Source organism: Dromiciops gliroides, chromosome 4, assembly GCF_019393635.1.
Source record: "Dromiciops gliroides isolate mDroGli1 chromosome 4, mDroGli1.pri, whole genome shotgun sequence".
Lineage (NCBI taxonomy): Eukaryota > Metazoa > Chordata > Mammalia > Microbiotheria > Microbiotheriidae > Dromiciops > Dromiciops gliroides.
Window position 1 is genome coordinate 262,979,408 of NC_057864.1, and position 26,010 is coordinate 263,005,417.

General features: G+C 38.8%; 1 protein-coding gene across 2 annotated transcripts in view; it reads right to left on the reverse strand.

The window, feature by feature from the left end:
* LOC122726734 (24-hydroxycholesterol 7-alpha-hydroxylase) overlaps positions 1-26,010 on the reverse strand; it is a 121,174-nt gene that overhangs the window by 79,823 nt on the left and 15,341 nt on the right. For both annotated transcript variants that reach the window (XM_043964641.1, XM_043964642.1), the window contains exons 4-5: positions 11,022-11,171; positions 5,273-5,360 (exon numbers count right to left, since the gene is read on the reverse strand). In XM_043964641.1, coding sequence (XP_043820576.1) covers positions 5,273-5,360; positions 11,022-11,171 — 238 coding nt within the window. The remainder of the gene's footprint in view (positions 1-5,272; positions 5,361-11,021; positions 11,172-26,010) is intronic.

Genomic DNA, 26,010 nt, shown 5'->3' on the forward strand with positions numbered 1-26,010 from the left:
AAAGTAAGCCTGTCACATAAAGAAAAACAAATGAGAGTATTTGTTGCCAATAATGAAATTTGAGCTTTCAGGTGAAAATTAGAATTTTGGAAAACTTATGTAAGCCACACTGTAAGCCTGACAGCTTCCCAATACTATTTTTTCTTAACACTCAAACAAAATCACACTAACAAATGAAAATTTTGATACTATTTAATGAAACGTGTCAACATTTGTAAGATCTGCATAACTCATTGAACAAATATTTTCCAAATTATCAATGATGTTACAACATCAGGCATGGGTTAAAGACCCATTTTGAATACAGGATAGACCAATGGATTTTATTGTAGCAAGGAATAAAAAAATTCACTAAGGGGGCCGCTAGGTGGCACAGTGGATAAAGCACGTGCCCTGGATTCAGGAGGACCTGCATTCAAATCCAGCCTCGGACACTTGACAATTACTAGCTGTGTGACCCTGGGCAAGTCACTTAACCCTTATTGTCCCACAGAAAGAAAGAAAGAAAGAAAGAAAGAAAGAAAGAAAGGAAGGAAGGAAGGAAGGAAGGAAGGAAGGAAGGAAGGAAGGAAGGAAGGAAGGAAGGAAGAAAGAAAGAAAGAAAGAAAGAAAGAAAGAAAGAAAGAAAGAAAGAAAGAAAGAAAGAAAGAAAGAAAGAAAGAAAGAAAGAAAAGGAAAGGAAAGAAAAGAAAAGAAAAGAAAAGAAAAGAAAAGAAAAGAAAAGAAAAGAAAAGAAAAGAAAAGAAAAGAAAAGAAAAGAAAAGAAAAGAAAAGAAAAGAAAAGAAAAATTCATTAATGTAGATTCAGAGTCCACATTGCAACTAACCTTAACGAACTATCACTTGGGGAGTTTTAGTGTAGTATCAAAGAAAATGATCAATAATTCTCGGGAAAGGCAATTAAGATCCTTTTTTCCTTTCCAAGTGTTATCTGAGTGAGGCTGGATTTTTTTTTACTTATTTTACATACTTCAACCAAAATGATATATCACAGCAGATTGTGGGGCCACTATTTGGTATGGTGAATAGAGTGCTAGGCCTGGAGTCAGACATCTTCCTGAGTTCAAATTTGGCCTCAGATACTTACTGGCTGTGTGACCGTGGGCAAGTCACTTTACCCTGTTTGCCTCAGTTTTCTTATCTGTCAAATGAGTAGGAGAAAGAAATGGCAAACCACTCCAGTATCTTTGCCAAGAAAACCCCAAATGGGGTCACTAAGAGTCAGATACAATTGAAATGACTAAACAACAACAGAATGAATTGTAGAAGCAGAGATTAAAAAGCCAACTGTCTACTATTAAGCCAGACATCAAGAACTTTGCAAAAATATTTTAAAACAATGGTCACTACTCTCCAATATTTTTTGTTTTGAAAAATAGTTATTATTTCATATAAATATTTTATGTTAATATATAATGGGTTTATTACTACTAATTTTAAATAAATCAATAAATTGGTATTTTTAAACTTATCAATAGCTTTAACCCATATATAGAAAAATTCTTCAGGGTTTTCAATAATGTTTAAGAGTTTGAAGGGGTCCCAAGGCCAAAAGGTTTAAGAACTTCTGGTTTCAAGGAAAGAATATAGGATTTGGAGTCTGAAGATCTGGTTGCAAATTCTGAATATGCTAACACTTACTACATGAGTGACCTTGGACAATTTCTCCTCTCTTGGCTCCTGCCTATTCTCCTGTAAAATGAGGGGACTGGATGAAATGATCTCTAGATGTCCCTTTTAATTTAATGCTAAAACCTTTGATCTTCAATGAGCAGTATACAGGATCTGCATTGAGTCTATGAATTTTAAAATTTCCAAGAACTTAAGTTGTTTGCTATATCTAATCTCTATTTAAAATAAAATTTAGAAAGGCAATATGATATAGTCAATAGAGATCCAGTCTTAGAGTCACTAAAAGCCTAGGTTCAAGTCTTGCCTCAGAGATACTAATGGGGTGGCCTTGGGTAACTCATCCAACCTTTCAGTGCCCCAGGTAATATTCTAAGAATAGAAGTTATAGAAAAAAGGTGACAACTTCCTGTAGGAGAATGAGTTTGAATTTCAGATACCAATGAAAACACAAATACAGTCTCCCTCCCTGCTCCTTTTCTCATCTTTAAAATGAGCAAGAGAAGGAAATGGCAAACCACTCCATAATCTTTACCAAAAAAACCCCAAATGGGGTTGTGGAGAGTTGGACATGATTAAAAAATGACTGCAAAACAATACTATTATTATCCCCATTTGACAGATAGGGGAAACTGAGGATCACTTACTGAAGATTATACTTCAAGTAAGTATAACACTAGATTCGAACCCAACTCCTTTCTTTTTCTTTCTTTCTTTCTTGTTTTTTTTGGTGAGGCAATTGGGGTTAAGTAACTTGCCTAGGGTCACATAGCTAGTAAGTGTCAAGTGTCTGAAGCCAGATTTGAACTCAGGTCCTCCTGAATCCAGGGTCGGTGCTTTATCCTCTGTGCCACCTAGCTGCTCCTGATGGAGTATTTCTTTAATCTAATCGATGATACCTTATGAGCTACTTCAACAAGAATGCCTACTTTAACCTAATTGTATACATAAAATGTAATACTATGAAGAAAAAAAATCAAAGTTTTAGAATGTTTAGTGCTATAGGACTAGGCAAGGTGTAGTCAGCTTGGGGACAAAAGATGGCAGAGGGAAAGGAGCTTGGTTACTTCCAACTTACTGTGTCTTTAAGGCACAATGGGCCATAAAATAAAGGCTTTCACATGGGAATAGAGAGTTCTTCAGCTTCCAACTGGTGATTGGCCATATTTCTTATATAATAATTATATATATAATATATAAGAATGTAATAAGAACACTATGTGAGAAACAGTGGCATGGTACACAGATCACAGGAATTGGGGGTAGTGGTGCACAGATCACAGGAGTTGGGGGGCAGATAGGTGGCTCAGTGAATAAAGCATCGCCCTGGATTCAGGAGGACCTGAGTTCACAAGAAAGAAAGAAAGAAAGAAACAAACAAACAAACAAACAAACAAAGAAAAAAAAGAAAGAAACAAAGAAGGAAGGTAGGAAGGAAGGAAGGAAGGAAGGAAGGAAGGAAGGAAGGAAGGAAGGAAGGAAGGAAGGAAGGAAGGAAGGAAGGAAGGAAGGAAGGAAGGAAAGAAAGAAAGAAAGAAAGAAAGAAAGAAAGAAAGAAAGAAAGAAAGAAAGAAAGAAAGAAAGAAAGAAAGAAAGAAAGAAAGAAAGAAAGAAAAGAGTTGGGTTTGAATCCAGTGTTATACTTACTTGAAGTATAATCTTCAGTAAATGATCCTCAGTTTCCCCTATCTGTTAAGTGGGCATAATAATAGTATTGTTGTGCAGTCATTTTTTAATCATGTCCAACTCTCCACAACCCCATTTGGGGTTTTCTTGGTAAAGATCATGGAGTGGTTTGCCATTTCCTTCTCTTGCTCATTTTAAAGATGAGAAAACTGAGACAAACAGGGTTAAGTGACTTGTCCAAGGACACACAACTAGTGTCTGAGGCTATATCTGAACTGAGGATGTGACTCTTCCTTACTTCAGGCCTGATATTCTATCCACTGCACCATCTAGCTGTCCTGTGAAAATAACAATACCTACCTCAGAATGAATGAAATAATGTATGTTAGACATTCTGAAAAATCTTAAAATGTCATAGAAGTGTGAGGTGTTATGGTGACCCAAACTGAACTTCTATTTAAAAGAATTAAGTAGGAAAATTAGCAGAAGTCAAGTCAGAATGTTTAGATTTTACTCTGATGGATTTTCTTGATTTTGACACTAATCTCCATTAAAAAAAAAACTTCTGCAGATTTCTTCCAATAAGAGTAGAAAAAAATAATATGTTTATTGGCATGTGTCATTCATATAGGTTTTGAGGAGCTATGGGGAAATAAAACATAATTGTAAAATGAATCATTAAGGCCATTCCTTTATCATTTTTACCCCCTTAATTCCATCCATAACCCCACATACAACCTTAGCATGCTCCGTGTCCATGTTCAATACTTTGGTATCAGGGTTGGATGTAGTTATAATCTGGAGCCTAGAAAACTGCAGAACTTAGTTGGTGGCCATTTTCCTCAGCAGCCCTTCCCCCTCTTTTTGCTCATTCACCATTTTATCAATTCTATTTTTTGTTGATCCTTAAGTCTATTGACTGAATTATCTTCATATTGATTGTTTCCTGTCAAAATTTTCAGCCAGACCCAAAACAAAACAAATTCCAAAGATAATTACAATAAACATCACAGCAGAATCCAAGTCCCTTGAGGGCAGGTGCTGTGTTATTTTTTCCCTACATCCTTAGCAATTAGGACAGAACCCTGCACAAAGTAATAATGAATTCTGAATGGAATCAAATCATAAAAATCACAGTGGGACTTTCACAGTCTTCCTCATAGAAGACAGAAGCACCAGTGCCATTACTTAATGTGAGAAGTGCAAAAAATGCCTATTTCATTGTGACAAATTGAAACCTAGTTTGTCTTTGTCTACTTCAAATGATTGGTAATGCCCTAACCCTTCCAAAGCAGAAAAGAACATTAGTCTGAGATAATTTACAGTTAGGGAAATCTCAATTGAAACCAGAACTATGTCTGTCTTGGCTGTGAATTTTGACATTATATCCATGTGTGTGGATTTCTCCCTGTGTTCTTAGCATAAAACTTGGGGTCCAGATAAAACTAGGCGAATCCCATGTGGATATAAAACAGAAAATTTTCCCAACTTCATAAGCAACGTAGCTACCATGATCTGTCTTCTTCTTTAACTTTCTGCTATAAAAAAAAAAAATGGATAATCTGCTTCTGGGTGAAGAGGAGAATAATTAAGACTCTCTATTGGAAATTTCACTTTCTTCACACCAGGGTGCTGTCCAAGGAATAGCAGGAAACAGTAGTTTGAAAAGCCTATTTCTAGCCATCTTTGCTATAAAACTGAATTTTATAGATTCCCTTGATTCATTTTCAATGGTTTCTTTAAAGACTAGAGGGTAATGAAGACATTTTGCAATTGTTCTAGAGGAATACATTTAAATCACAGAATGTCAGGCAGGAGATGATCTTGGAGCCCAATATCATACTTATTGATAAACATTTTTCCTTACTTCCCCCATAGTCATTATGTCTCATTGTTCTTAATACAATGCTTTGTATATAAAAGTGTTTAAAAAATGTGTTATATAGTATTGAAAATGCCAAAATAAATCCATATCTCAACCAAATTTAATATTTAACAAAGACTTGAAAACACTTACCAGATCATCTGAAGTCGTATCCCTCTCTAAATCAGGAATGCTTTGTTCAAAGAGATTTAGAAGCCACCTTTTGGATTTTGACCAGTTTCTATGGGTGATAAGAGTAGTTAGAAATTTATTTGAAAGGCACTTTTGATGTAGCTAGCACTATGATCAAAGAGCATAAAATAGGGTGCTATATTGCTGTGAAAGTTATTTCCATGAGTTCTTTTTTCAGATCAAGCTAGACTTCCGTGAATTTGCACAAACATTCATAAATAGAAAGGGAAGGGGAGGGATGATGTTGTCTTAGTATGTTTTGCAAATTAACATTAAGGTCCTTGTAAGAATAACTTTGATGAAGAAAACAGGTTCTTACAAAGTTTCCTGCCCAATTCCACTCATTGACTTTTGGGAAAGAGTCTACATTATATCTCGTAGGTACCATTGAAACTTAGTGAGATGAAACCCATGCCTAGAGCATGGCTATGGATAGGTATGCCTTTTTCAAAAGAAACAGGATAGGTAAAAGGGTAAGTATGTTAATAAGGTATACACATATAAGGAAATCCAGGAACCAGAGTGAAAACACATAATAAAGAATATTTGAGTGGAAGAAGAAGGAAGAAATACGTTATTTTTGTCAATGGACTACACTATAGGCCACCAGGACAGAAAAAGAAAATAGATAAGGATTTTGGAAAACAAATCAGAAACCTGGGACTGTGGTAAAAATTATTTGTGGTAAAGATTAATATCGAAAGTTTTAGTTGAATCATTTGGGAGGGACCACCACACCTGGCCCACCCTGAGATTACATATGCTACTAAAAAGAACCTCCCCTTTTGGGGGAGGAGAGATTGAACTCAACCTGAAGGGAGGAGAGGCACTTCCAGTAGGCTAGGCTCTCTGGAACTTCCGGAACGGGGAATGGTCTCTTTGGCTGGGGACTGTGGTCCTGGCAGCGCGCTTGTTCCTGCTCTGTCTCAGGCAGCGGCTGTCTCTGCATGAGCAACCTCAGACTGGCGGACTGTTTAAGCTTGGGTGAGTTTACTTACAGAAAACCCTAAATTCCTTTGAACCAGCTTAGGCTGAATTTAGAGTTAAGAGCAGCTATCTGTATGTCTATTTTCCCATTTCCTTATCTTTGATTTTTATTTGTCTCACCTTTGTTGTTTAATCAATTCCTGAGTAATAAAATCTGATCCTTTTTTGAACTAAAGCTTAGAGGCTCCTTTCTTATTGGCCTGGGAGAAGTATCTAAAAGGAATAATTCAGATGAGAGATTAAACCTTAAAAAAGGTTCCTCATATTTCCGGGACCCCAATATTAAGGCAAGTCACCCAAATAGCTCTCAGGATATCCAATTTTGGCCCTCACAGGTCAGAGGCATGATGTGAGAGTCATGGGAAACTTCAGTTATCTAGACATCTGCTGGAATTCTCAGCCAAAAGCAGGACAGTTAGAACAGTTAATAACTGCTTGACTTGCCTTAGTGAAAATTTCATCCTTCAAAAGGTGGAGGAATAGGCAAAGGGACATTCCATTTCAGAACTGATTCTCAATACCAGAGAAGAACTGGTGATAAGGGTGGAAATGATGGGACCCCTACAGGATAGTGACCACTCTGTCTTAGAGTTTGTGATAAGAAAGGAAAAGAAGGGGCAGCTAGGTGGCACAGTGGATAGAGCACCAGCCCTGGAGTCAGGAGTACCTGAGTTCAAATCTGGCCTCAGACACTTAACACTTACTAGCTGTGTGACCCTAGGCAAGTCACTTAACCCCAATTGCCTCACTTAAAAAAAAAAAAAAAAAGAAAGGAAAAGAAATCTGTCCATAATGTCCCACCCTAGATTTGGGGAAAGCAGATTCCAAAGGGTTCAGAGGAAAGAGAGCTGGCATCCCATGCTTCAGGGAAAAGCAGCCCAAAACAGATAGGAGATTCTCAAGAATGAAATTCTGAAAGAACAAAGAAGAACAAATTCTAATGAGGAGGGAAAATAGGATTTGTCTGGTCTCAGGTGGATACACAGGGAACTCACCAATCAACTGAGATTTTTAAAAGAAATGGAGGGGGCAGCTAGGTGGTACAGCGGATAAAGCACCAACCCTGGATTCAAATCTAGGCTCAGACACTTGACACTTCTTAACTGTGTGACCCTGGGCAAGTCACTTAACCCTCATTGCCCTACAAGAAAAAGGAAGGAAGGAAGGAAGGAAGGAAGGAAGGAAGGAAGGAAGGAAGGAAGGAAGGAAGGAAGGAAGGAAGGAAGGAAGGAAGGAAGGAAGGAAGGAGATGGAAACGAAGGGTTGAAGATTAATCTTGTAGGTAACAAGATAAATAGGGGGGCAGCTAGGTGGTGCAGTGGATAGAGCACCGGCCCTGGAGTCAGGAGGACCTGAGTTCAAATCCAGCCTCAGACACTTAACACTTACTAGCTGTGTGACCCTGGGGCAAGTCACTTAACCCCAATTGCCTCACTTAAAAAAAAAAAATAGGAGTCTTGTGAAAAAATGTCAGGAATACAAATTTGAAATGAACTGAAGATGGAGAGGGAACCTAAGACCAATCAAAAGGAGAGAGTTTTTTCGTTTTGTTTTGTTCTGTTTTTTGTAGGGCAATGAGGGTTAAGTGACTTGCCCAAAGTGTCAAGTGTCTGAGGCTGGATTTGAACTCAGGTCCTCCTGAATACAAGGCCAGTGCTTTATCCACTGCATCACCTAGCTGCCCCAGGAAAGAGGTTTTTAACTTGTGTAGGAAGGAGGATGCTAGAAAGGTTAGCCCTTTGCTCTAGGTGGATAGGATTATAAATTAAAACAGAGATGAGGGGAAGTACCTTAATTTTTACTTTTTTTTTCTCTGCAAAGTAGAAATGAACTGTGTCCTGATGTACAAGGAGTTGATATGTGAGATAAGTAAGGATATGGTAAAGAGAATCTAGCATCCATAGATGATTCAAATTCCCTCGCCCAGATGAATGACATCTTAAGATCCTGAAAGAGATAGCAGAGGTGATTGATAGGACCCTTGCAGTGATATCTGAAAAATGATGGGAAATACAAGTGTTTACAAGAGATCAGATAAGGGGGAATGCTTCCCTAATTTTTTTTAAAGGGAAGATAATTGGGTCTATAATCTGTAGGTCAATGAACTTGACTCTCATTCCTGGGGAAATGCAAAAACAGACCATTAAAGAGATGGCTGGTAGACATGCAGAAAAGGACCTGGTGATTACACAGAGACTGAATGACTTCATCAAGAACAAGTCATGCCAGATTAACCCCATTTGGTGTTTTTGTTTGTTTGTTTGTTTGTAAACAGAACCATTAAGCCAGTAGATGAGAGGAATTCTGTAGATCCCATTCACAAAGATTTTACTGAAGCTTTGGCTGAAATAGCTTTTAACATTTGTATGAAAAGATATGGATCAGGTGATAATACAATTGGATGAATTCAGACCTGGTGGGATGAGCAGACTCAAAGGACAGTGTGGTTAATGGTGCCATTATCACTGTGGAAAGGTTTCAAACAGACCCCAGGGATCTGTGTTTGGCCTTGAACTGTTTGACACTTTTATCAAATACTTGGGTAAAATCGTTTAATACATAGAACATTCATCAAATTTGCAGATGACACAGAGCTAGGAGGATAAGATAGACGACATGACAGAGTAGGGATCTAAAAAGATTTTGTCATTCTAGAGCAGTTGTGTTAAACTCAAGCAAAAACAGATATTGGGCGACAACATATTGACTCAGAAAACCACAAATTAGCACTACCTAGATTTTGTTGTCCTTAGATCTTTGCAGTCATGTTTGACTCTTTGTGACCTTATTTGAAATTTTCTTGACAGGTATACTGAAGTGGTTTGCCACTTCCTTCTCTAGCTCATTTTACAAATAAAGAACTGAAGCAAACAGGGTTAAGTGACTTTGCCCGTCACACAGCTAATAAGTATCTGAGACTAGATTTTAATTCAGAAAGAAGAGTCTTCCTGACTTCAGGCCCAGCACTGTATCCACTGTGCCACCTATCAGCCAATCTATATTTTACTGTAGTTTTATTTATCTTATTAGACATTATTCAATTACATTGCAGTCTCATTTAATCTGCATTCAGGAATTTTGAGGGCACCACGAGGCCTCCCCGCTATGAGTTTGATACCTCTGTTAAGAGGACTGGGCAAAAAATAATTAGATGAACTTAAACAGAGATAAATATAAAGTTCTGCTCTTAAGCACAAAAGTCAACATCATGTGTATATGATGAGGAGATGTGAATAGAAAGGAGTTGTTCTCAAAAAGATATGACTATTTTAATGTGCTGCAAGTTCGATATGAGTGAATCAGCAGTGCAGAAAGAAAAAAAAAAGCTAATACAAACTTGGGTTGCAAATCACCAACAAGAAAACCAGATAACCTTTGGGGGGGTATAGCATATTGGGGATACCTTTGGCATATGGGCTAAAATTAATGGCCAAAGAAATCACTAATCCTGTGCTCCTCTGAAAGATCCCAAATGATCAATTAAGCCTAAATTGCCCTCTTTGCAAATTCGATCCAATCCCTTCTGGTTCTGTTCTTTAGAAACCAAACCAAACTAGCCTAATTCATCCTTTACATGACAGCCCTTCAAATTATTGAAAAGAGAGGTATCATGTTCCCACTGTGTCTTCTCTTTCCTGGGCTAAACATGTCCAGTTCCTTCAACCTACCTTCATATGATTTAAGACTCTTTACCATTCTTGTTGTCTCATTGAGGACATTCCCCAGCCTGTCAGTCTCCTTGAATTATGCAAATTCAATACTACAGATGAGGTCTGGTGAGGGGAGAATAAAGGAGGAGCCAGAAGTAATGGGTAGAATTTGCCAAGAGGACAATTTAGACTTGATGTCAAGAAAACCCTCCTAATAATTTGAGCTCTCCAGAAGAGGGCTACCTCAGGATGTAGTGGGTTCCCTCTCCTTAGAGGTCTTCAAGAAGAGACTGGATGACCCTTTTCAAATATGGTGTTTGGGGATACCTTCTATATAGGAGTTGAAATTCACAGTGGGTGAGGTGCTTTTAAATTTTTGAATCCTGTGATTCTCCAAAAGATCACAAAATAATTGGCAAACTAGGCAAGAACAAGCGCCACTACAAAAGGACCAACTACTACTAAGTGTAGGTGAAGGGAAGAAAATCTTGTATAAATTAATGGAGAAAAAAACCCATATATTTACTTTCTTTAGGGGTAGAGAAACAGGAGAAATGGAGGAAACTTGATGGTCTTGAATTCAGAAATTGTCAAAACATTTTCATTTTCTCTTTTATCTACTTTATTTTGTGAGAACAATGAACCATTAACCTAAGCTAGCAGTGAGAGATAATTTACCATTCCCATGTATCACTTTATTTCCCAGAAAAGAGTAAGGACAATGTCTGGTTCTCCTTGTTTCAATAGTTGGTCTCTGTAACCAAAGCATGATAGAATTCTTATCTCTAAAGCTGATAATGAACCGCAAGTCAAAGAGGAGAAAAAGAGAACAAAATATTAACATCCCATTCCCCTTCTTTCCTCACCAAAATAAGAAAAATAATAGTCATCTCCTCTTTGCACCCCAAAGTTAAAAATCACAAGGAAATATTGTTGTTCTCTACCCACTTAAAATCTTGTCTTTGATATTATATGGCTTCTAAGTTTTTCTTCACTGCCCTCATTTTTTTCCTTAGTATGGCTAAGTGAATAGAGTTATGTCCATGAAAGAATTAGATAAAATGACTTTCTACCTTAAGAAACATTCTGGTATCTGACTCCCATATTGAAAACCATCATCATAATTCTGAAAATGTTCGTGAAATTCTTGAATTTTCTTCTGGGTTGTTGGATATAAGCCTTTGCCAAAAATAATATCCACAGTGACAGGATACAGGGTAGACCTAGGAAAAAAAAAAGCAACCATAGGATCATAAGTTCATGGTTGAGGGCAGCTAAGTGGCGCTGTGGATAAAGCACTGGCCCTGGATTCAGGAAGACCTTAGTTCAAGTCTTGCCTCAGACACTTAACACTTACTAGCTGTTTGACCCTTGTCAAGTCACTTAACCCTCACTGCCCTGCCAAAATAAATAAATAAATAAATAAATAAATAAATAAATAAATAAATAAATAAATAAATAAATAAATAAGTAAGTAAGTAAGTAAGTAAGTAAGTAAGTAAGTAAGTAAGTAAGTAAGTAAGTAAGTAAGTAAGTAAGTTCATGGTTGCAGATTTGGAAGGGACCACTGAGGTGAAGCAACAAAGGAGTCAATGAACAAATATTTCTTCAATTATTTACTGAATAAGTATTTATTATTCTCTCAGCACCAACTATATGCTAGGCATTAAGCTAGAATAGAAGACAGAAAGACAAAAATGAAATGGCCCCTGCTTTCAAGAAGCTTATAATCTATTAGAAAACAAAATGCTATTCTAGGCCAAAAGACAAAAAAAAAAATCTTATCTTTGCATTAAGAATGTGCACTATAATAATTTTATTCTTTTATAAATAATAATAAACCTAAAACAAATTGCAGAGAGAGAAAAGCACCCTCAAGTAGCTTTAACATTTTCTTACTCAGGTAAAAGGGCTTTAATTATGTGAAATACCTCATCAGAAAGAAAATTGGCCTGGAAAATAGATCTAGGAGAGATAATTTAAAAATTACTGGACTACCTGAAAGCCATGATTAAAAAAAAAAAAGAGTCTAGACACCATATTGCTGGAAACTATCAGGAAGAAGTGCCCTGATATCCTAGAACTAGAGGATAAAAAAGTCATTGGAAAAAAAGGGCTTCAATGGTAACTAGGTGGTACAAATGGATAGAGTGCCAGAACTGGAGTCAGGAAGACTTAACCTTCCTGAGTTCAAATCCTCCTTCAGACAGTAGCTGTGTGACTGTGGGCAAGTCACTTGCTCAGTTCCTCATCTATAAAATGACCTGAAGAAGAAAATGGCAAACTACTTCAGTATTTTTGCCAAGAAAACCCTAAAATGGGGTCCTGAAGAGTTAGACATGACTGAACAACAAAATCTGTTACCTGAGATAGGGCCCACCCCATCTCTAAGAGAGGCTATGATTTCTGCCTTTGTAGAGAGTAATAGGAGGGCTTGCCCCATCGGTGTCAGTAAAGTGGCTAGGCCATCTCTCCTTTACTCATCAGTTTCCAAGCTAGAATTGTATCTACCACACATCTAAGGCAGGTAGGTGTTACAATGGATAGAGTGGCAGGCCTGGAATCAGGAAGATTCATCCTGTTGAGTTCAAATCTGGACTCAGATACTTATTAGCTGTATGACCTTGGGCAAGTCACTTAGCCCTGTTCACCTCAGTTTCCTCATCTGTAAAATGAGCTGGAGAAATAAATAGCAAACCACTCCAGTATCTTTGCCAAGAAAACAACAAATAGGGTCACAAAGAGTCAGACATGACTGAAATAACTGAATATATATCTTTGAGGATCGCATATGGAAAGCTAGAAGAGATCTTAGAGATCACCTTATCCAGGTGCTTCATTTAATAGAGGAAACCAAGGCCAGGCACATTATGTAAATTACCTATGGTCACAAAGAAACTAAATAGCAAAGAGAGCGATTTGACTCTAAACCCAGAATATGCCACCTTCCCTATCCTGGTTTCTGTTCCACAATCCTTATATTTGGCTTTTCATCTCAACCTCTTCCTTCTTTCTATTCATGCTCCCCAATGCTACACTATAACAGATGATTTAGACTCTTACACAGACCATGTCTATATTCTTCTCCCTAGTCTTCAAAATTCATATCATTACCATCAACCATCTGTTCTCTCTTCTCTCTCTCTCTCTCTCTCTCTCTCTCTCTCTCTCTCTCTCTCTCGTGCCAAAGGAGAAAGTATGCTTAACATTTTCCTCTCTAAGGATAAAACCTTCTACCCACACTCTTTAGTTAATAGGGGCCTGAACTACGGTGGTAGCAGAAGAAAGGAGGAAGTAGATGCAAGAGACATTTTCAAGCCTAAAAAACCAAAATCAAAATATTGGCAATTAAATTCTAACCTTTTTATCCCAACCCAAGACATGGTTAAAAATAATCTTGGGGGGGGGCAGCTAGGTGGCACAGTGGATAAAGCACTGGGCCTGGATTCAGGAGGACCTAAGTTCTGTGTGATTTTTAACCCTTCCCTTAATTCATCTCCCAGACTAGTAAATGGAAGAAGCTTCTGGTTTTCTAGATAGAGCCTTTATTGTATATAAGGTGTTGTTGATTAGAAGGATAGGAAAACAGAAATACAGTACAAATCGTCTTAAATCTAGGCTTAGTCTATATTCCTTATAAAAACTCACCAAACCGATTTAGGCCACCTTTGGAGTGAGTCAGACCGTCTGTGCCGCGCCGCCCGGAGTCCCGCCAAGCCGGCAAAAAAGGCTACTCCCGTTCTCTCCACCCCGGAAGTCAAAAAACCCGGCAGGCAGTCTGACATGCGCAGCAGGCGGACTGTACCCGGCAGGCAGTCTGACATGCGCAGCAGGCGGACTGTACCCGGCAGGCAGTCTGACATGCGCAGCAGGCGGACTGTTCATCTCCTCCCCAAAAGGGTGGTCCTTGAAAAACTGGCGTCTTTCAGTTATCCTAACCGACTGTTAAAAACTTTCATATTTTACCACATTTCCCCCCTTTGCTTCCTCAAGAAATGGAATGTTTCCTTGATGGAACAGTAAAAAGAATATAATAACTTCTGCTGACTAATAATATGCGAACAACAATACAGAAAAGGAAGAGAGGAAAGTTTTGTCCAGAGGGGCGATTTTTTTCTTTCCTCATGAACCGACGCTTTGACATTAGTCTTGCAAAGGGAGAGCCTCTGCAGAGAGTACATGTTACAGATAGTATATAACAGAAAGGAGATAGTAAAAGCTAATAAAGCAAAACAGTTCATATAAAGTCTCTGAGTTCTCTTGTCTTCTTGAAGTGGTAAGATATCATCAGGAGGAAACTGGATTCTGGTCTGGAAAACTGGATTCTGGACTCTGGTCTGGATTCTGGATTCTGGACTCTGGTCTGGAAAGCTGGATTTCTTCTTTAACTGTTTGAATTGCTGTATTTTTTTTTTTTTTTACTAAACCTTAGCATAGCATTTTGCAATCAGTAACACTTTTTACCACCATGTGTCTGGATCAAAGTCAAATTTAGTATGTGTTCATGACACCTGAAAATGTTATGGAAAGGTTATCATACCATATCTCATGGTTCCGAGACAGCCAGTGATTGTGCTAGGCCACAGGTGAATTCAACTGAGTGAGATAAAAAGATAAGTAAGTTCAGTTAAATTAGGTTAAATTAGGAGGGAGAGAGGATGAATACTGGACTGTGCCTAGTAATTGTGCTCTACATAGTCACCATCATAAGCAAACCATGGACTTATGTATACCTGTCTCTCCTTTTGTTGCACATATATTCTCTCCAGGGCCTGCATCAGAGTTCACAGCAAGTTAGTCTCTGAAATGATAAGTTTCCATATTTCTGAAATCTCATTAATTTCACCAAAGACAATATGATGGTAAAAATGTGTGCTATGCTGCATAACTGAGAATATATTAGTGATATATACAATAATTCCAAACCATACCCAGAGTATAATGACATATAAATAATAAACGAATGTAAATAGCTGATTATATTAGACATTGTTACATAATCTTCTTTTAGACATTATTACATAATCTTCTTTTAGCAATTAGACCACATCATCTTATACATGAATTCTCTAGTATAACAGTAGCAGATACTTAAAGTGGTGATTAATTCATCAAAAAGAAATAAGACTTCAATAAGCAAGATTCAATATTCAATAGCATATACTTAAAATGCCTTTGAAAAGTCACTTAGTTTACAAAATCGGGTTTTTAAAGAAAAGCAAAAGAAACAAAAGTAAAAAAAAAAAAAAAAAAAGCAAAACCAAAAACCAAAAATAAAAGGCAAAAGATTCGCTAAGCACCCTTTTGTGCTCTTAAAGAATTTAAAGGTGTGGTGAATTCCAGGTCTTTTCAGTGCCTTTCAAAAGTCAAAACAAAACAAAAAGCAAAAAGGATAAAAAAAAAAAAATAGGTATAGGGTAGGGAAAAGGGTGGGAGAAATTGAGGTGGGCCAGAAAACTAGGCCATGTGCTTCAGTGCTTTTGCCTGTGGAAGGAAATGCTTGTTAAATTTTAAGGTATTTAAGCTGCTAGAGTTTGGGGTATGCCACATTGTTTTAACTGGTTCCCCAATTCTCTGCATGCCAAAGTGGCAGGGGTTTCTGAATTGTCATTGATCTTCCTAATGCTGTCATAATGTTCTTTATGGTAGAAAATGTGGAGTTCTCTAGCATCAGTTTTGTCTGTGCCACTGATTTTCAATAAAGGCTGATTTAATTGATGAACCACAACATTCAGCTGATGCTGCTTAGCAAATGCTACAATTGTATCATTTCCTCCCCACTTTCCAAATTTCTTTAATTCATCAACATATTCTTCAAAAGGGGAGTCATTTACTATAAAAGACTCAAACTCTTGTCTATGGTTAATCATATAAGAAGCAGCTTCTTGTCTGTGTCTGAGATGATTTCTACAGTGACCTTCTAGCTGGTCTGCTAAAGCCCTAAAAAGGCAATTTCCGTCTCCTGATACTTTACGAAGACTGAGTCCCAAAGCATTTAACTGATCAGTGGGATTATTAAATGGGAACTGCCTTTTTCCTCTGAACTCTCTTTGCTCTTTAACAGTTGCTATCTTTAGGGTTTTTACCTCTTTAGCGTCTACCTCAGGTCTATCTGAAATCTCTTCACCTATGAATGGTGCAGGCTTTATATGAGAGCAATGAATCCATGAGTCTTTTTCACCAATTTTAATGGCAGTAGGAGTTGTCAATAATACCTGAAAAGGTCCTTCCCAGGCAGGTTGAGTTCCACTGGTTTTCTGAAAATTCTTTACATATATTTTATCTCCTGGGTTGAAGTTATGCAATGAAAAGTCTAATGGTCCTGCCTGGACCACAGCTCCTGCCTCATGGAGTTCACGTAGCCTGGTCTGTAATTCCTGTATATAGGAAGCAACAGAAGTATCACCTCCCACCAGTGATGTATAAACTGGGGAAAAAGTTTTAGCTTGGATAGGAGGGTGACCAAAAAGCATTTCATAAGGAGATATATGAAGTTCTCCTCTTGGTCTACTTCGTAGATAGAATAATGCCAATGGTAGAACATCAGGCCATTTCAAATGGGTTTCAGTACATAATTTGCCAATCATACTCTTAAGCTCTTTATTCATACGTTCGACTTGGCCTGAACTTTGTGGATGGTAGGGCGTGTGGAATTTTGGAGTCACTCCCAAGAAAGAGTAGATTTGGGATAAAATCGAATCAGTGAAATGTGTGCCTTTGTCAGAATCGATGCGGGCTGGTGGGCCAAAACGAGGTACTATCTCTTTAAGAAGAATTTTGGCAACAAAGGCAGCTGTGGCTCGGGGGCTGGGAAAGGCCTCCACCCACCGAGTGAGCTGATCAACTATAACAAGGCAAAATTTATAATGTCCTGCTTTTGGCATAGTAATATAATCAATTTGTAAGTGCTCAAAAGGTGTATATGCTAGAGGACGCCCTCCATAAGCTTTGACCTTAAAAGCATACTGATTATAAGACTGACATGTGGAGCAGCCCGAGCAGATTCGAGATGCTGTATTAGTCACACCTGGTGCTATCCAGGTTCTCTTAATAGAGTCTACAATGCCTTGTGTACCAAAATGGCCTTTTCTGTGAACAGAGAGGCATACCTGGTGGTAGAATTTCCGGGGAAGAAATGGCTTACCTTCCGGAGACACCCAGATGCCATTGATCTGTTTCGCCTTAAATTTCTTTTTCCACTTTTCTACTTCAGAATCGTCATAGGTTAGGTTGGAAGGAATATCCTCAGAAGGTGAAAGGTTAAATACATGTTCAGGAGCTTCTAATGCAGCAAGCTTGGCTGCAGAATCGGCTCGTGCATTTCCCTTTGAAACAGGATCACTATTCCCTGTGTGGGCAGGGCAATGTACAACGGCTAGGGAAGAAGGCAGTTTTAGGGCATCTAAGAGGTCCTTGATAAGGTCCCCATTGGCAATAGCCTTGCCCGAGGATGTTAGAAAGCCTCGTTGACGCCAAATCATACCAATAAAGTGGCATATGCCAAAGCCATATTTCGAGTCAGTAAAAATGGTGGCACTCTTATCTTTAGCTATATTACAGGCCTGTGTAAGAGCCACAAGTTCAGCAGCCTGTGCACTAAAATGGGAAGGCAGAGAAGCTGCCCAGAGGGTGTCATAATCAGAAACTACAGCAGCTCCAGTAAAACGGGTTCCCTCTCTCATAAATGAGGAACCATCTGTATAGAGGACAAGATCAGGATTTTCTAAAGGTGTATCAAAAAGATCATCACGGGGTTTTTCAGCCATATCAACTAAAGAAGCACAGTCATGCAACGGTTCCCCCGAGAATGGTAAGTTAGGGAGTAGTGTTGCTGGATTAAGAACTGTGCAGCGTTTTAAAGTGATATTCTCATTACCTAACAGGGTTATTTCATACTTAGCCAGCCTTTGATCTGAAAAGGCTTGTGTCCTGTGACGTAGTAAGAGAGCCTCCACTTCGTGAGGGCATTGCACAGTTAGAGGGTTACCTAGGACCAAATCAGAGGCTTTTTCTACCAAAAGCGCTGTGGCCGCCACTGCTCTAAGGCAAGGTGGCGCTCCAGCCGCTACAGGGTCCAGCTGAATTGAATAGTAGGCTATAGGACGTTGGTTAGGCCCCAGTGACTGAGTCAGGACTCCAGAAGCCACCCCCCTTTGTTCATGCACAAAGAGAGTGAAAGGCTTACTATAATCTGGCAGTCCTAGGGCAGGTGCTGATAACAAGGCCCGTTTTAATTCTTTTATGGCTGAGAGATGCTGGGGATCCAACTGTAAACTGTCTGGAACAGAACTTTTTGTAAGAGCTATGAGGGGTTTAGTAATTTCACCAAAAGAGGGTATCCATTGTCTACAGTACCCAGCTGCTCCCAGAATGGCTCTCAACTGCCTCTTAGTAGTGGGGGCAGAGAGTTGTTGAATGGCCTGGACTCTCTTAGAAGAGACAGAGCGAGTTCCAGCAGCCAAAATAAATCCTAAATATTCTACCTGGGGCAAACACCATTGTACCTTTGTCTTGGAAACCTTGTGTCCTCTCTTGTGCAGCTCCAGCAGTAAGTGACGGCTATCTTCCTGACAAATTTCAGCATTAGGAGAGGCCAAAAGTAAGTCATCAACATATTGTACTAGTATGGAGCCCTTAAAGGTAATAGAGGCCAGATCCTGCTGTAAAATTTGGGAAAATAATGTGGGACTGTCTACAAATCCCTGTGGGAGTCTAGTCCAGGTCCACTGTCTATTTTTCCAGGTAAAAGCAAATAAATATTGGAAGTCCTCATGTACTGGTATGGAGAAAAAGGCAGAGCAAAGGTCTACCACTGTGAAACATGTAGATTCATAGGGAATCGATGAAATTATCGTAGCCGGGTTTGGAACTATGGAATGTCTAGGAATAACATAATTATTAATCGCTCTAAGGTCTTGCACAAAACGATAAACAGGTTTACCATCTGGCCCAGGCTTGGGTTTTTTAACTGGCAAAATGGGAGTATTGCATGGAGAGTGATGACATGGAATAATAATACCCTGGCTTTTCAAAGCCTCAATTATAGGGGTGATCCCTTCTATTGCTTCCCTAGACAATGGATACTGTGGAATGGAGGGGGGTGGTCCCCCCTTAACTTTAAAGGTAACAGGCATGGCAGACTTAAGGAGCCCCACCTCATTAGGGGATGAGGCCCATAAAGACTCAGGAATGTCAGAGGGGATTTTGGATACCTCCCCTGCTGTTCCTTGAGCTTCTGTAAGTAAAATTGGTAATAAATGAACAGTATCCTCTGGCAATTGTAAGGAGACAGCCCCATCTGGAGCACAAGATATGGTTGCTCTAAGCTTGCAAAGGAGATCACGACCTAATAAATTTACAGGGGCATCAGGCATGAGTAAAAATGAATGTTCCACTGTTAAGGGCCCCATAGATACCATGCGAGGATTCAATTTTGCCACTCTCTGGCTCTTTCCTGAGACTCCCACTACATTCAAAAATCCTACAGGTCTACACCCAGCATCTGGTTTGCTTACTAATACTGATTTAGAGGCTCCTGTGTCTAGCAGACAATCATAATAAGTCTCCCCCACTTTTAAGGTGACATGTGGTTCATTACTCTGGGGAGGTGAATGGACTGGCACAAGTGCATTCAAAAAATCTGGATCTGGGAATATATGGCTTTCATTATCTATGTTCCATTCCTCCCCAAGACACCATCATTCCTGTGTCCTCTTCTGAGGGGGGTCTTGGTTACCATTATTCTGGTACTGCCTTTCTGTATTCCTCCAAAAAGATCTATTTCTATTTTGATTTCGCCTGTAATTAGAATTAGAATTTCTTCTCCAAGTCCTACATTCTCTCAATTCATGCCCCTCCTTACGACAGTAACAACACACCTTAGTGTCCTTGTTCCGGTGTCCACATGGCTGACTAGGAATCGCTGGTGCCAGAATGCTCTGTTTAGGGTGATCTGGATCTTCCTCACGTGAGTCAAAGACATAATTTGCAAGTTCCTTAATTCTATCTACTGAGAGATTTCTCCAGTCTGGACATTGTTTCAGAAAGTATCTGCGTATTTCTGGCAGTGAATTATAAACAAATGTGTTGAGAATGATACAGGAATCTCTTAAATCTACTGGATCCAATCTGGTGTACTGTCTAGCGGCCTCACAAAGTCTATCATAAAATCTGTTTGGTCTTTCATTAGCCTCCTGAGGTAGGCTTAAAAATTTCTGCCAGTTTTCCGGTTTTCTAGAGCAAGATTCCATTCCCTTCAGAAGTGTTTCTCTAGCATCTTTTAATCTTTGGAAATCCCTATCATCATTATAATTCCACTCTGGATCCTTTAGAGGCCATTCCACATCGGCCTTACCTTTCGCAACAAGGGCATTTCCTGCTGAGATAATATCTGTAATCTCAGTTGGGGACAGTAAAGTTTCCAAAAGGCAAGTAACATCAGCCCAACTGGGTTGATATGTATTAAATATAGTCCTTAACTGTGAAATTACAGTGTTTGGATTTTTCTCAAAACTAGGGATGATTGATTTCCATGCGCTCAAGTCACTTGGTCTAAAGGGGCTATATTTTCTGACTTGAATTGGCACTCCCTTCTTACTATGTTCTATAGCTTCCTGCAGAGGGAGTAGTTTCTGCTGATCTGATTCTGAATTTGGATCATCTCTAGTAGAAACAGCCATTTTGAGGTCTCTCTCCATATGTGAGAGTTTCCCCCACATCATAACAATGATAATAACAAAAACAATGATAATAACAAAAACAAAAAAAAAACAACAAAAAAAAATAAAATCCTTAGTCGTATGAACTATGGATGTGGTATTAAAAGGTATTTCAATTGCAGGCATAAAATTTCTACTTATATTAAACGTATTTTCCCAAAGATTCTCACGTATACTATTATACAAAAAACTTTTTGCTGCCTGAATGAGGAAAAAACCAATAATGTTATGAAGGACCATTGAGTAAACTATTCCTCTAAGTCGGGATGTTATGCTGTCCCAATACATTCCGATGAGAAAAATCAAAGGGATGGTAGAATATTCGAGCATCTTGCCCTTTAAACTGGGCTGGCTTTTCTGTTTAAAGCAAGACTTTTAGAGGCTTAAAGTCTTTAAGGGAGACTAGACAAAGGGAAAGTCCGCGGGGGGGGGGGGGGGGTGGTATTTGGAAAATCCACCGAATTAGCCGGCTTATGGCCAAACTAGGGAGGGTGGGAGGGTCCTTAAGGTCCCTTCGGGGTCGCCAAACTGTGTGATTTAAAATTGGATATTAGATCATAAATCTCCCCTACTTAACCCTTCCCTTAATTCATCTCCCAGACTAGTAAATGGAAGAAGCTTCTGGTTTTCTAGATAGAGCCTTTATTGTATATAAGGTGTTGTTGATTAGAAGGATAGGAAAACAGAAATACAGTACAAATCGTCTTAAATCTAGGCTTAGTCTATATTCCTTATAAAAACTCACCAAACCGATTTAGGCCACCTTTGGAGTGAGTCAGACCGTCTGTGCCGCGCCGCCCGGAGTCCCGCCAAGCCGGCAAAAAAGGCTACTCCCGTTCTCTCCACCCCGGAAGTCAAAAAACCCGGCAGGCAGTCTGACATGCGCAGCAGGCGGACTGTACCCGGCAGGCAGTCTGACATGCGCAGCAGGCGGACTGTACCCGGCAGGCAGTCTGACATGCGCAGCAGGCGGACTGTACCCGGCAGGCAGTCTGACATGCGCAGCAGGCGGACTGTTCATCTCCTCCCCAAAAGGGTGGTCCTTGAAAAACTGGCGTCTTTCAGTTATCCTAACCGACTGTTAAAAACTTTCATATTTTACCACAGTTCAAATCCCGCCTCAGCAACTTGACACTTACTATCTGGGTGACCCTGGGCAAGTCACTTAACCCTCATTGCCCTGCAAAAATAATAACAACAATCATCATCATCATTATGGAACTCTTTATTCTCAGTTTTTATGATAATTTCAATATTTTCAATAAAAATATTTGTTAAATATATTAACAACTTTCTTTACTTTTAGTTCTTTTTTCAAATGTCATTATATATTATTTTAGGTAATTTCAACTGGTTTCCACCTTCAATCATAATTTCAAAACTTAGAATTCCCATTTATATCCTTTAAGAAGGTGACTTTCAGGGGTCAACTAGGTGGCACAGTGGATAAAGCACCGGCCCTGGATTCAGGAGGACCTGAGTTCAAATCCGGCCTCAGACACTTAACACTTACTAGCTGTGTGACCCTGGGCAAGTCACTTAACCCCAACTGCTTCACCAAAATTTAGGGAAAAAAAAAAAGGTGACTTTCAAAATGTGGTCAGGTCTTCCTAGAGAACAAATTTAATTGCTATGATAGTTATTTGGCTTTTCCAACTACCATAATCATAGAGTCCTGAATTATATTGGTTTAGAAAATAGTATTATTGGGCAGCTAGGTGGCGCAGTGGATAAAACACCGGCCCTGGATTCAGGAGGACCTGAGTTCAAATCTGGCTCTCAGACACTTGACACTTACTAGCTGTGTGACCCTAGGAAAGTCACTTAACCCTCACTGCCTGCAAAAAAGAAAGAAAGAAAGAAAGAAAGAGAAAAGAAGAGAAAAAGAAAGGAAAGAAAGTGGTATTATTCAATAAGCTTAAAATGACTCAACTCATCCCTTAAAGACCAAATTAGAGGATAGACTTTTGACTTCCCTATCTGATAACAGATAGTCCTATAAATAAGCCTGATCCATATTCAGAAGATGCTCATAATTCAATGTCATGTCTTTCCTTTTAATGGAAAGATCAAGACAAACTGAATTCAGCTTGGAATAATTCCATTTCTTCAAGGCCCTAGAACATGTAAGTAGCTTAGTTAACATCTATTTGAAAGTCAAAGGACAGTGTAAGCTAGCTATGAGTCTAAGAAGTGTTCTCTTGATTCCCATGAAGCTGGCAGTTGGAACTCCCAGCTTTATGTTGATGCCTATAAATCTTGAGGCAGGTGGGGATGGGAGGCAGAGAAGAGTGAAAGGGTAAGAAGGAAGTAGGCCAAAGGAATACATTAGGTGTTAGAGTTCTTGGCATAAGCTTCCATAACCTAATACATACTCTATGTTCAATGAATGATGAGAATGGTCTCAATACAGGATACAAAGAAAGACAGAGATAAAATTCTTTTCTTTTTTTTTTTTTTTTTGGTGGGGCAATGAGGGTTAAGTGAGTTGCCCAGGGTCACATAGCTAGTAAGTGTCAAGTGTCTGAGGTCGGATTTGAACTCAGGTCCTCCTGAATCCAGGGCTGGTGCTTTATCCACTGTGCCACCTAGCTGCCCTGCTATTTAGGATTTTTATAATTTTAAATATCAAACTTCTTCCATAGTTGTAAATAAATTGACATTGATTGCTAGAATACACACACACAAACATTATAGTATCTATATTGTTAAATAGAGGGCTTTTTTTCCTCCTTATTATAATCTTTGTGAAAGGTTCTCTCTCACCTTTACCCACCTTCCACCCCAATCTCTATCTATGTCATCATTCCTATAAAGAATACAAACTATGGTTTTTGTTTTTTTCATACTTATGTAATTTCACTAGTTTACCTCTTCAAGGGTTGGAAGATCTCTTTCTGCCTCCAAAATTGTGATAATGCTCAGATCAGTACAAGTGTAGTAGTTTTGGGCTTTTTTTTTTTTTCTGGTAGCATTCTAGTTCTTAAAATGACAGATTTCTACATACTAAGCAGAAATATAAAGGCTAAGCTTCCATTCTACTCTCACCGTACCATTCAACTGATTATTGCTGTAGGATCCTTGGGAACTAGAAAAACAGAAACATTCCTAATGTATGTCAAAGAAAGAAGTCTTTTAAAAGAAAAGGTTATGGAGGGCAGCTAGGTGGCACAGTGGATAGAGCACTGGCCCTGGATTCAGGAGGACCTGAGTTCAAATCTGGCCTCAGACACTTGACACTTACTAGCTGTGTGACCCTGGGCAAGTCACTTAACCCCATTGTCCTGCCAAAAAAAAAAATACATGTCTCATTCTGTATCCTGAGCCCATTCTCTCTCTGTTAAGAGGTGGGTAACATGAATCATGAACAGTCCCCTGTAACTGTGGTTGGTCCATCCCTTCTCCAATAACAATTGGGAGAGCTATTACTCCTAATCTCTTCCATTCCCCTTTCCCCTGTGGTTGATTAAGACTACAATCCTCTGTAATCTTAGATAGCTGGTAGAGATCCAATTTGAGAGAAAGAGAAAAAGTTTTACACAAGAAAAATGCTGTTATCTCAGAAGTGAGGGAGTCTGGGTAGGAAAAGAGAATTGCAAAAAGGGACCTCAAGGCTAAAAGAGAGTCTTGCAGGCAACTAAAAGTAAATATAGAAGAGAAACTTCAAAGTCAGTAGTCTAGCTAGTCCAAGTATGCCAAAGGTTAAAGCTAGCTTGTACTGCACTTGCTTAATAAGCTTATGCATATTAACTGCCAACACCCCAAAGGCAGAGACTGCCACCATTTTCAAACACGGGATATATGTAATGGAAGGGGGGACATGTTAAGGGGAAATATGTAGAGGTGTTCTGGTAAGATTGTATGCCTCTTAATCCTCAACCAATGAAACGAAGAGGGGAGGAACTTTGTGTTAGATTTAGGGATAAAAAGATAAGTTTGCTGTGGCAAAGTGAGCCACTTTTCTTTATAGTGTAGGCCCATTCTTGCAAGAATGTAATAAAGCCTTCATATATTCACCAAAAGGGAAAGTCCAGTATTTTTATTTCTGTCAAGTTCAAGACACAGACTTGAGCATCTCATTTTATGTACACCTGTCATGAGACTTCTACTGCCTACAAAGAATATACTTCCAAAACCTTATAGATTAATTAAGTTTTATGTCTGTGGCCTATTTTTACCCTGGATGTGGTGAGTTTATCATAAATCACTCTTTCAGAGTGCAGCCAAAACTAAATGTAAGAACTAATGTGAATAGAAGGTGCTGATTAATTCTTCTCTTCAATGATTCATTTGGAGAAGGGCACCAAAAACATCTGTAAAATGAGTGAGTTGGAAAAAGCTGGTCTCTAACTTTCTATATCTTCCTTTCTGCTCTAAATCCTATTGAGTCTATGAGAACTGTATTTTAGCTATAAGGATGGTAGTGAATCAGATCGTAATTATTAAAAAATAATTACTATGTGCAAATAAATCAGGTTTGTCTGCTGACTTCTTTTCTTTAGGAAAAATGGGTAAATCAAGAGAAACAATCAGAATAAATGGTGGATCCATGAGGAGTATTCACTGAGCACCAAATAAATTATATCAAGTACATTGTTATCTAGCTTATTTATGATTTATAGCTACGTGGGTTTTTCTCATTCTACACTGGTGCATTAGTAAAGCAGATATCAATAGCAATGTTCTATTAGAAAGAAGGGGAGTGAGGGAGGGAAAGACCTGCCAATTTGCAGAACTAGGAAGAACTAACTATTTCTCAGTTGGATATGCGTGTCAGTAAATATTAGGATCAAGACAAGCCTCTAGAGGGCTGTGGGTAGCTACACTTCATGATGAATGCATAAATAAGTTTATATCCAATCTTTTTATTACTATAAATTATAGTTAGGGAAGTTCCCTGCAAAGTAAATAAATATGATGTAATACTATTGTGCTATAAAGAAATGCTGAGCTAGGGGGTAGCTAGGTGGCACAGTAGATAAAGCACCGGCCCTAAATTCAAGAGGACCTGAGTTCAAATGTGGCCTCAGACACTTGACACTTACTAGCTGTGTGACCCTGAGCGAGTCACTTAATCCTCATTGCCCCACAAAAAAAGAAAAAAAGAAATGGTGAGCTGTTTTGAGGAGGGACAAGGTGAAAGAAGATAGAAAATAGAGTAAATATCATGGGGAGGGAATAGAATGGAGGGAAACACAGTTATCAATAGTAACTATGAAAAAATTTGAAACAGAGGCAAGAGCAATGTAAGATGAGGAGGAGGAGGTTGATGAGAATGATGAGGATGATGATAAAACATATGGTGCTTACTTTTCTGAGCTATTGTGAAGAAAATTCTCTGTCA